General features: G+C 41.4%; 1 protein-coding gene across 1 annotated transcript in view; it reads left to right on the plus strand.

The window, feature by feature from the left end:
* The first annotated feature begins 213 nt into the window (after window positions 1–213).
* Window positions 214–12328, plus strand: part of ADTRP (androgen dependent TFPI regulating protein) — a 32270-nt gene continuing 20155 nt past the window's right edge. Inside the window, exons 1-3 of the mRNA XM_084511602.1 lie at window positions 214–425; window positions 8476–8610; window positions 10018–10119. Of these exons, the coding sequence (XP_084367728.1) occupies window positions 273–425; window positions 8476–8610; window positions 10018–10119 (390 nt within the window). The 5' untranslated portion in view covers window positions 214–272. The remainder of the gene's footprint in view (window positions 426–8475; window positions 8611–10017; window positions 10120–12328) is intronic.

The following is a 12328-nucleotide window of genomic DNA, read 5'->3' on the forward strand; positions in this document are numbered from 1 at the left end:
GCAACTAATCTTCACTAATCTTGAGCAAGGCATTTAAATCCAGGGAATAAACCTATTCTTCTCCCTCCCCCTATCTTTGCAGTAAAAAGGGAAAAAAAAACAGAAGCAAAGTTCACAGTGCTGTGAATATTCCTATCGAGAGCAAGTGTCAAAGGGGCCCTAGTCTGCTCCAAAGCAAACCCTCCTGTCCTGCCATTTCCCATGCACAGCCACTGAGGACTTTAAGAGAAAAGCTTCTTTCAGACTGATTATCACTTGCTTTTAGCTAAAGCATGGAAATCTCTACTCTCACAGTGTACCATTGCCTTGCTTTTGTCTGGTATTTTTTTGTCATCTATTCAATCACATGTCTCAGAACAGAAGAACGGCCATCTGAAGTGTTCCTTTATGGTGGCCAGTGGAAATATTTGACAGTCCTCAATCTGGTAAGCAAATCTTGTTGTACAATATGTCTATTTGTTTGTCTGCCATCTGTGCCTCGAGATACATGCAGCTGGTAGATTTGCTGATGTTAAACTGCTTCCTTTAATGGTTTATACCCCAAAGGAAACTAAATAGGTATCTATGCTTGTGCAATGAAATGTATTCACAGGTTTTATGCAGAAAGAATACGGGTTGGCAAGCTGCTGGTTTTTAAAGAGTATGTACTCCAGAGCTAGCTGCTTCTTTGTAAAAGAGATGAGGTACCAGTAAGAATAGAGGCACAAAGGTAGAATGTGTTCAGCCAGGATATGTGACTTTGATGCATGCTGTCTAACTGTTTGTTAATTAATAGTTAAGCAATAGCAATACACATTATAATGCTGCTTGCAGTTTGTCTTCCATTTCTATAAGGTTGTGTGTGACCTGTATATTCAAGAAAAGGTAAAACAAAGCAAAGCACAGTGCTAATTTAGCCAGTCAGAGTACATGCTTAGTTTGAAAATCAGTTTAGAGCATGAGGAAAAGAAATTCCAGCCTAGAGAGGTATGCTTGTGATATAATTATGTGTGTTTTAATAGTGTTATCAACTCTTTGCTACATTTCCTAAAATTACAGGGAAAAATGTGGACCATAATGTGTTCTGTTACACTAGCATTTCATGAGGAAGAAATCAAAATGAAAGGATGTGAGATAGTCTGAGGGGGAGAGCGTGTTTACAGTCCAAATGGTACATCAAGTGACTTGGGGTGGTGGCAGTGGGGCGGGAAAAACTGGGTATGGGGAGCGGGTTTCTTCAGGGGACAGATTTCTGGGACACTATCTAACCTGAAAGGATGAAGGTCCCTTTGGTCTTTCATCCATTGTGCCAGAGCTAAAGACCAATGGGAGGCCTGGGTACAGCTGTATTTATCTTTTACTCTTCGGACAGAGACACACCACGGTGATGTTCAATGGAAGTCTAAAGGGTCCCTGGCTTTCAGACATCCTCAGGGATCTGGGAAATTTGGGTCCCTTCCAACCACAACCATTCTGTGATTCTGGGAAATATTTGCAATGAAAGCACAAGAGGTGGCCAACACCATCCCAGTTTTCAGGGACCCATGGGATTTTTCTCAGTGGACACCTTGTGGAAGGATGAGGGCATATATGTCACTGCTGTCAGGATGGCTTATGTGTGGTTTGTTGCTAAATTAGCTTCATAACACAACACTTGGACATTTGTGAAGTTTTCAGAAATTATTATTACATGTATTATTTTCTGAAATGCCAGCAGTTGAATGGAAAGGGTGCAACAATCTTAAGAATATACAGTTCCTCCTGCTGGAACATATGTCAGTAGACTAAAACACTAACAGCCAAGTCCAATGGAAGACAGGCTGCTCCCTGTAGGTCTAGCTCCTCTTCTTTGTGTTTTTGGTTAAAGCTGTCTCCACTAAAGCACCAGCCATACCCTCAGGCAAAAGAGCACTTCCATCCCACATCCCCAGGCACAGTTATAATGAGATCTACCACCCAGTATGTGACAGAGCCCTAAAGCAGCAGATCAAGAGGAGAAAGCAAGTGGCCTTTGTCTTGGCATTTTGGGAAGCAGAAATATCCATTGAAACTAGTATCCAGCTTCCCTTAGTGACGAACAGTGATCAGGTAAAGGCTGCACAAGACAAGAGTATGTGTAGGTGTAAAATAATCTTTCCACAGTTCTACCCTCTGAGCTTGCCTTCCAATGGCATCCAGACAGACCCAGACAGAAGGTAAATGCAGGCTGAGAGAACTAGTACTTATTCAAAGACTACCTGTCATCTATCAAAAGGAATAAACTTACTTGTTTATACTTCTGGTACCTTTCCTATTCCATGGCAATGAGTTCCACAACACAATTATGCCTTCCGTGAAAGAACAATTCATTTTGTTGGCATAAACCTGCTTCCTGACAGCTGAATAGGGTGCCCTTTCACTTCTGTGTTACAATTTAATTGTCCGTCCCTGTTCACTTTCTCTTTGCTGCTCATTAGATGTATCTGCAAGGTTTCCTTCCCCCAGTTATTCTTTTCTCCAAGCTGAAAGTCTGTCCTTTTTATCTCTCTTCACAAATGGATGCTTCTTTCATTAAAGCACCATTGTTGCCCTTCTCCATCATTTTTTTAGTTTTAGGAAGGGGTAAGTAGGGCAGCCTGCAGTGATTAAGCTATGAGCACAACATGTATTTATACAGTGGCCTAAGGTGTTTCCTAGTCTGTTTGTTTCTTCTTAAAAAATCTTACCTCTCTACTTTCTTTTTTTGATAAACAATGAGCAAGGAGCCATCAGTGTGAGACCTATCCAGAGTGAGCTCCAAATTTATTTCCTGAATCATCACAGCTAATTTAGAAACCACTGTTCCAAAATACATAATTGAATTTTTTTTTCCTTTTTTATTATTATTTTTTCTCCTGAAATGCACTGCATTGCATTTACCAACACTTATTTTTGCCTGTTGTTTGCTGTTGCCCAGCTCATTTCCAAGTCTGCTGAACAGCTCAGGGCTTGTTAAATGCCGTGTTGCACTTCTCCAGTCCTTTGTCTCCCTTCTTTAACCACTTATTGATCTGGTTTTAACTCCAAAATGGAGGTGTCAGCCAACAGGGAGATGATTTGAGCTGAAGACACTGTTGTGCTCTGACACAGAAAAGGTGCAAGATTACTCTTTCATATCTGGTAGTCCCTCTGCTGCATGGGTTGGAGCCCACAGCTGGGCTGTGTTTCAGAGGTTCCTGATGGACTGTGCTTATTCAGTAAAGCCACCAGGCTGGGCCATGCCCTTGAAGCTTTCCGAGAGCCAGACGCTTAGAGCTCTGGTCCAGCTCTATCTGTTTCCTGCCATACCGTCATTGCCTGGCTTCACACATTGGCCAGCTGAATTGCTTGGAAATTTTCCCCAAAATTTCCTCCTAAAATTTGGAATTGCATTTTAAAAAGGCAAGAAATTCCATTCAGCAAAAAGCTGATGTAGCAAGCTCACTCTGATCTGAAATGGAAATACTGGGAAATGCAATTTTTCCAGGGGATGAAAATGCACTTTGACTCCTAGCACTGCTGGAGGGATGCTGGATGAATTTCTTCTAGATATGATCCTCTTCTAGCACTTCATCCAATGCCTTGCTAACCATGTGATTTTCCCAAGAGGGTGACAGCTTTCATGTTACTCCAGATTCATTTATCTATTTAATGATCATAGCAATCAAGATTCAGAAAGGAAATATTTTTGTAGGAAAAAAAAAAAAAAAAAGATAAGTGGATTTTCTACCAAAGAAGTTCATTGACTGACTATTAAACCAGCAGAAATAACAGATAAAAAGAGTTTTGTATTCATTTGTCTGTTATACAAAACAGCATAAGCTGAATCATTCATTGCCTTAAATAGCTGAGCTCATAAAAATCTGCTTGCTGCTGTAAATCCATTAGTAAATCATTGCATAATGAGCACACTGCACCCTTAAAAACTATTAATTGCATTCCTGTCCCGTCTTATTCCTTATGCTTTTGTCTCATATAATTCATATAATTTAAATATTTTCATTTCTCCTGAAAGCTGTTTTTACTTATTTCCAAATAGACCCAGCATTTAGTACACACATTTTCCAGGTTGTTGTCCTGTGAATACATGGCTGTCTACACTAAATGTTGACTGTTTATATCTAATAGCCCCCTCAGAATATTAGATTTATATCCCTTTAAAGTATAAAGAGCTTGGAGCCTAATTTATTTGTACTAGTTTGAGAATTCAATATACACACATGGCTAGATCTCAAAGCAAATCATGACAGGTTAGTTAAACAAAAACACCCCTTTGATCAGTGCAACAGATGAAAATTAAGGTTTTCCTTTGTCACCATGATTCTTAGTTTGCAAAAAAATCAAACTGGCCAAATGAAGCATTTCTACAGCACCTAGTGCCATGAAGTTGTACAGGATCTGTAGAGGAAAACAACATCTCTCCAATAGGGATAATCATAACCATATTCTCCTCTTTGGGTTAATTGTTAGCTTTCTGAATGCTTCCAGTCTTCCTTCTGTTCATGTGGGAATACTTTAGGGGATCCTCTATTTCCAGCCAGTGTATTTATAGTCTACAATCGTCTGCAGTGTCTTGGTGAGTGCCAGCACTGCTGTTTGGGAAATTCACAGGACATCTGGAATAATTTAATGTTTTCATTTTGTTTGTTTGTTTGTTTTTAATGTCAACATTTTCCCACTAGTGAAGGGCTGCAAGATTTGGATATACTTTTCTTACAGGAACAAGCCTGAGTTTGGAAAAATGCAGGCTGGGAGTTCTGATTCAAGCCTACCAGTGGTTCATCCTGCCAGAGGAATGATTCTAGATAGGTGTTTTTTTTGGTATGAAACTTATTCTTCTCCTGAAAATACATGGTAATCACCCAGTGACTGAAACCCTTTGAATCCACACATGGGTAGACATGGGCATGAGTAGAGCTATGAACAGCACAAAAATGAACTGCTGAGACTGAATTCCGACTTGTTCAGGAGATGCTCTTTTTAATGCTCAGCCAGAGAAGTGGGTCAGGTTACATATTTAGATAAATATTTTCCATTCAGAAGATAATATTGTCCTCCCCTGCATGTGACTGAGAATGGGGCTGTTTTGGGACTATATGTTTGTTGTTTTTTTTTTTCAGATATGTTTGTTTTAGTTAATTTTGAAGGGCTGGGATGGAAGGAGAAGCCTACCCCTGTTCCATGATTAATGTAAGGCTGACCATGAACAAGATAATAATAGCCTCATCCTCTGGGAACCATGCCTCTCCCTCACTGCTTTATTGGTATTTAGTCACTGTGTGTCACCACACTGTCACCACCCTCATGTACATTTTTCATGCTTTTTACAGAAAGTTACTGCTGTGTTTACAGAAAGTTACTGCTGGCTTACAGGGTGTAAAAAGAGCCTTTTTTTCCTTTTTTTTTTTTTTTTTTTTTTTTTTTTTTTTTTTTTTTTTTCTTTTCTTAGCTCTTCAAGGACTTTGTTTTAGTGTCCTGGTGAGGCCAAGCACTTGGGCGCGTGTTTGTGCTGAACACATGCTTGCTCTAAGCACACTGCTCCCCAGTATGTACTTCTCTGAACCAGACCCATGACTTGGAGGGTTGAATCCCCAGGGACTGAGATTGTACCTGGAGTCACAGAGGCTGATTGTGCCTGGAGTCACAGAGGCTAATTGTGACAATGAAGAGAAAACCACAAAAGAGATGGTTTGAGTGCCTTGGAATTGAACAAAACCATATGTGTATTTTTATGTAAAAACATGGCTGTTCACCTGTCGTGGTTCTGCTCGAGTGGGCAGCCGAGCTCCACCACAGCCGCTCTCTCACTCCCCCTCCTCAAAGAGGAATGGGGAGAAAATATGTGAAAAGGGCTCAAGGGTTGAGATAAGGACGAGAAAATCACGCAATAATTATTGTAACGGGCAAAACAGACTCAGCATAAGAAGATAGTAAGATTTATTGCTCATTACTAACAAGCTAGAGAAGTGAGAAACAAAGGAAAGAAACCAAAAGCACCTTCCCCCCCCATCCACCCTCTTCCACCTCCTCCCCCCAAGCGGCGCAGGGGAACAGGGGAATGGGGGTTATGGTCAGTCTACAGCACTTCTTCTCTGCTGCTCCTTCTCGGTCACTCTTGTCCCCTGTGCTGTGGGGTCCCACCCATGGGATGCAGTCCTTGATGAACTGATCCGGCATGGGCTTCCCACAGGCAGCAGCTCTTCCAGAGCTGCTCCAGATATGGGTCCATACCACGGGGTCCATCCCTCAGGAGAAAACTGCTCCAACCTGGCTCCCCTACGGGCAGCAGCTCCTGCCAGGTCACCTGCTCCTGCGTGGTCTCCTCTCCACGGGCTACAGGTCCAGCCCAGAATCTGCTCCAGCAGGGGTCTTCCACAGGTGGCAGCCTCCGTCAGTGCAGGGCCACCTGCTCCACCGTGGTCTCCTCCACGGGCTACAGCATGGAACTCTGCTCCACCGTGGTACTCCATGGGCTGCATGGGGACATCCTGCTTCACCATGGTCCTTACCACAGGCCACAGGGGACTTCTGCTCCAGCGCCTGGAGCACCTCTCCCCCTCCTTCTTCACTGACCTTGGCACCTGCAAGGCTGTTCCTCACTCCTCTCACTCTCCCAGCTGCTGTGTGGTGCAGCGTTTTTTTCCCTGTCTTAAATATGCTCTCACAGAGGCGCAAAACAACATTGCTTATTGGCTCAGCTCTGGAAAACAATGGGGCCCTTCCCAAACATGGGGCAGCTTCTAGATCTTTCTCACAGAAACCACCCCTATGGCCCCCTGCTACCAAAACCTTGCCACGTAAACCCACTACATCACCCCATGCTCCTGAGAGGAAACATTGAGGTTTTACAGCTGAACCGGGTGGTGCATGACCTCTGCTACCTTGTCCTGAGTGACCCTGTAGAAAGCACACGGCCAGCATTGTCTCATCTGTAGCTGCACTGCTATGGGTGCATGAAGGCAGGGGGGATGCTCTACCAGCCCACCCTGCTGGCACCCAGCTGCAGTCTACCACAATGACCATCTCAACTGCGGAAAGGATAGAGAAGGAAGGATACATTCTTCCTCTTTGCCAGGAAGCTGGGAAATAGGTGGAGCAACTTGCATTTAAATGCAGGGATGCTTTGGTCATGCAATCTACAGTTGTTTTGCTCCCTAAGAAGACTCAGTCTCTAAAACTTTCTGTAAAGGCTTGCAGAAGCCCTTGTACAAAGATGAGCATGGAGAAATCAGTCCCTGCCTTCCCTCAGACATTTCAATAACAGGGATTTCTGATGTAAAAGCATTGCACTAATTCTGTCCCCTCCCAAGCACCACCCTTCTCTCTCCTTCAGAAATTAGTGAAGTAATAAACCACAACTTCAGATACTTTTCTCAAAATAAACATCTGATTCAGAGTAAGATCATGGCAAAAGAGATCTCATCCTGAAAGCTGTAACAATCTCTTTCCAGTTAAGCATCAACATCTGATCCAGCATTTGCAGTAGGTTGAATTTCACATACTGCATCACTTGGAACCAACCGAGCCTTAAAAAGAAGAGGCTACCCCATGAGTTACAAGAACCAAACTAGACTCAGCTATCTGAATGCAAGATAGCAGAAGAAGTGCATTTCTGGTAGGCTCTGTGTGTCTGATGCATCTGGTTCTGCATGATTCACTGTGTAGCATTATGAGAGAAAACAAAGTAATCAGAAAAGCAACATTGGTTTAAACCACAATACTCTGACAATTTCATGCATAATTTCATACAAAATTCACAGAATTCTGTTTTGTCACGGTGCACTTGATTATTTACAAAATCCTCCTAGCACCCTCCTCAAACATCCCCACACTCACAACTTGCAAATGATATAATGACCACTCCCCACTCCAAAATTAATTAGTTATAAATAGTTTCACTTATTCAGTTTTATTTAGTAAAGTCTGTATCTCTCCTTCTAAACACTTAAATGACTTTTCTGAATCCTCCTGAGTTCAGCAAAAGAGGTTTTGGTTTTGGTAACTTCTGCAATTAATTTTTATGTTAGAGCATTTTGAACTACTTGGCTTGTATGGCTCTGAGATCAGCTGCACCGTGAGTCCCCAGAAAGAAGGCCCTATGTCGACTAAGCCATGGGAGAAGCTATCTAGCAGTTCTCTTCCAGGAAGCATTTCCTATCATATTCCAAATTTTGTTCTGTCCTGGTCCTCCTTAGATACACTGAACACAGCAATTAACATATAAAGCATGAAGGAGCTGGCTTTCAACATATCCTTACACCCCTCCCATCTAAATCACATCACACATCTCTGTTCAGTCTATTAAACAAGATATTGTTAAAGTTATCTCCCAGAATACTTTATTTAATCACTTTCAGTTTGTAAAAAAAGGATTTAGCCAAAAGCTATTTCCCTCACATGGGCTTGCAGCTCACAAACAAAACAGCAAGAACTGAGTTCATTGAGGAACATGCTAATTAAAGCTGGATGAGTGTCCCTCATTAGATGTAATTACTTTAGGTTTTGCAGGCTGTCTTCTATGGGGTGTCCTTCCTGGCTGATGTGTTGAGACTAATTAAGAAACTGCGATGTGCTAAGTGCATAATTTCCAGCAGAGACCTTCTTTTCAGTGTCCTGGCTTTCCCAGTGTCCACAGTAAGTAACCTCTGTATATAAAAATAATGTTTGCACAAATGTGTATAGCAAAACATGCAAATATGTAAAACAGATAAGAATTGTAGACTCTTTTACTCTTTCAAAATGGATTTGGACCATCTAGAAGAAGAGATGGTGTTCAGATCTTTGTGTAAACCTTTTGCATTCATGGTTGAAAGCAAAGCCTCTTGTAAAAACTTTAGGGTGTTTGTCCCTGAACGAACAGAGATTGACCCCAAAGAGTGAAGTATAACCTCTCTGTTAATCTTATTTTCCAAATAGCTTTGGAGTTATCCACTTAGGGCATTTCTCTGAAGGGCAACGGGGGCCAGGAGGATATGAGAGGGTGCCTAGGATGCAGCAAAAGCTGACACCTCCTTCTCTGATTCCAGTATGACTTTAAATACACATTAGAGAGAAATAGATTCAGAGGACACTAATTATAGTCATAGCCTTCATCAGATCATGGACCACCCACTCCCTCACAGATAGTGCTGTTCATCTCATGCTGGGCATTGGAACCAATGGGTTACTTTAACATGTAGATGCTTCTGGTTGTGAGTGAAGCCTGCAATCACCTCTGAATCTCAAAGAGCTGAGAAGCACTTCTTAAATCTGGTCCACAAGCAGCTCAGACAGCTGGCTCACTAAAGAAATCCTGCCAGAGATGGAAACAGTGCGATTGGTAATTTATCTTTACTGCACAGCAGTATTCACCATGCTGCTATCCTAACCCCCAGGCATCTTCACCAGGACAGAGGCACAGAGTGGTCTCTTTTCTCCAGCATCTCAAACCCCTGATTTCCAGGAGGCACAAAGTGTGCTCGAGCACAAAGCTGGGCCATGAAAATGCAGATCAGCTTCCAGGTGTTAGTAGCTGATACCAGAGTGTGTTTCCTCCCATTAGCTTCTCCCACTATAGAATCTCTATTGGAAAAGATGGGTGCCCACCATGAAACTTGCATTTGCAAATTGGGAATTAGGCAGATGAATTGTGAAGATAAAATAAGTTTTAGGTGATCTGCCTTATCAAGGGCTTACTTTGTTACTGAGCTGAACAAGTGCTGTGGCTTGACCGCCAATCCATCAAAGGTGAACTCCAAAAATTCTATCAGAAAAAAAAAAAAAAAAAAAGTTTAAAACTAATCACATGGTCCACAGAAAATGTCAGTGTTGGCAATTTATAAAGGAGCATTTTCTCACAATATCAATTCAGAACATGGAACCTCAGCGTAAATTCCTTTTTTTTTTTTATGTAGTAAGGTGAGATACAGGAAACTATCTGGCAATATCAATGTTTTCCATGTAGGAGATATTTTTCTTCTCAGAAATGAAAGCATTATCCAAATCTCATCAATTACATTTCTCTCATTTTGAAATATCGTTCTTTTTGTATTTTGTTTCCAGTTTGTGTCTATATCCTTTTGGACACTGTATACCTACAACCGAGAGCTAGTTTACCCCAAAAGCCTTGACGGAGTCATTCCGCTCTGGTTAAATCATGCTATGGTGAGTAAGAAACATCCCTGCATCTTGCTCAGAAGAGAGATTTTGCAATGTGTGTCCCACCATTGGGTTAGGTTTTCCAGAAAAGTTTCACAGCTTCTTCTTTCTCACCTCCTCCTTCCTACTTATCTGACTTTGATGTTGAGCTGTACACAACAAAAAGATGCGTGCTTGAAGTTGCCTCAAGAAGCCTTTTAGCACACCAGGAATGTCAGTGAATCATTGCTAGTCAAACCTCTGAAGCCACTGAAATGCTGTGCAGTCACAGGGAAAACAAAACAAAACAAAACAAAACAAAACAAAAAAACACACACACACAAAAAAAAACTTCTTGGTTATTGTAGTTCAAAAAAATCATCTCTGCAAACAGAAATATATGAAATACAAAGTGTCTGTGAGTATAACAAAGTGCTTCTTAGTTTTTAAAAAAGGTTAAAGAACCAAAGAATCTGATGGCTCAACAGCTAATAAGCTAATGTGTGCACAGCTTTGAATAGCTGAATTGAAATGATTGTTTACAGATTTCTATAAATACTTTCCAGATTTCTCCTTCATTTGCTCTGGCTGTTTTTATGATGTGTTGAATAATCACATATTTCTCATCAGTCAAGTGTAAGAAGGATGACAGTAACATGGAAACTGTGGGTGGATTGCAAGGTCAGGGAGGCTTCATAAGTCTAATGGGAAGGGGGAGAGAAGGGAGAGGTTCAGTGTTAGACTGAATCAGAGGAGCCAGAAAGTATGAAATAAGAGCGCAGAAGTCCCAGTCTTATTTCTCTCCAGATTTCAGTTCTTAAGTACAACACTTTGCAACCCACTGCAGCAGTTCCCAAGGCATTCAAAAGGTAAACTTGTCAAAGGTCTTGAACAGCCCTTTGATTGAGATAAGCTTATTTTGGAATCCAAAAACACATAGGCATGTCTGCATTGCTGATATCCAAGTGATAAACTGCAGTTGTTGTGCACTTTTAACCTTATCACCTGCTCTCTGCACACCAACCCATCTCCACTGGGGCTCTTAAGCAATCCAAACCTCCAAACAGATGCAAAAAGACACTGCTCCTTCTTAAAACCATCATCCACCAGAAAAGATTCTTTTTGTCCTCAATATCACAGTTTTCAGGTCCAGAGTTTGATATTGGTGACTGGTCAAAGGTCAAAATCTTCACAGTAGAAGATGAACTGGGGAAGGGGAGGACACAGGATAGTGATGAGAGGAGAGACTTTGCTTTTTGTTTAACCCTGGTGCACAGCTGAGAATTTGCCCTTTCCATTTCCACATTTGTTTATGACATGGGAAGGTTAGGAGGTGCTAGAACTTACATTTTAATTTCATGAGAAAGAAGTATTCAGATAAACTCCTAAAACGTATTCATTATAACTTCCTTCTTACCCTACCTACATCTACATTTTATAACAGAGTCATTTTGACAACAACAAAAAGTTTTTCCATTTTAGAGATGTCAAAAACAAGTGTTAAAAAAGGAAAACAATTCTTCCTCCAAATTATTTTGGTGAGAGAAATTTCACATAAAGCAAACTTCTACCACAACCTAGTACTTTATTTCTAAAGTACTTAGTATACTGCATATATCTTGTGCTTGACAAGATATAATTTCCCTGGGTGGGAAATTTTCCTTCCAGTAGCTATTGAGTGCAAGATACCTGCCATGAGTTCCGACTGTTACCTGCATGGACTATCCGTATGTTTTGGGACACTTTTCCACAGCAGAGCACCTTAGAAATCAGCAGTACACTAGCTTACCAGGCTATAATGTGCTACGCTGCACGGCTCTGAAGCAAGGGCCAGGGTGCAGCCACAGCACCAACCAGCCACTCAGAAATGATCTGCTCAGTCCCATGAAAATATTTGGTAGTCCTACCACCTCCTCCTCACCACTGGGTAGCAAAGCTGTTTTTGTTGAAGGTGAATCATCTAATAATGATAAAGATTTGAAAATAAATCTTTAGTGCACTTTAGAATGAAGCTTCCTTCTAGCATTGCAGAAAGCTTTCTTTCCAGCCCAACAGCATTCAAGTCTTCAGTCTTAGCTGAGGCATTTCTTTCTTCCAATCCAAAATATTCACTGTGAAGATATGGTGAGCTACTGACACTCTAAGGGATAATGTCTAGGTATTGATTACCAAGCAGATGCCTATTTTTGGGGGGGTTCATTTTCTTGCAGGTTGCTATGTTTTATGGCTCTGAGAT

Source organism: Aythya ferina, assembly GCF_964211825.1.
Source record: "Aythya ferina genome assembly, chromosome: 2".
In the NCBI taxonomy this organism is placed as follows: Eukaryota; Metazoa; Chordata; class Aves; order Anseriformes; family Anatidae; genus Aythya; species Aythya ferina.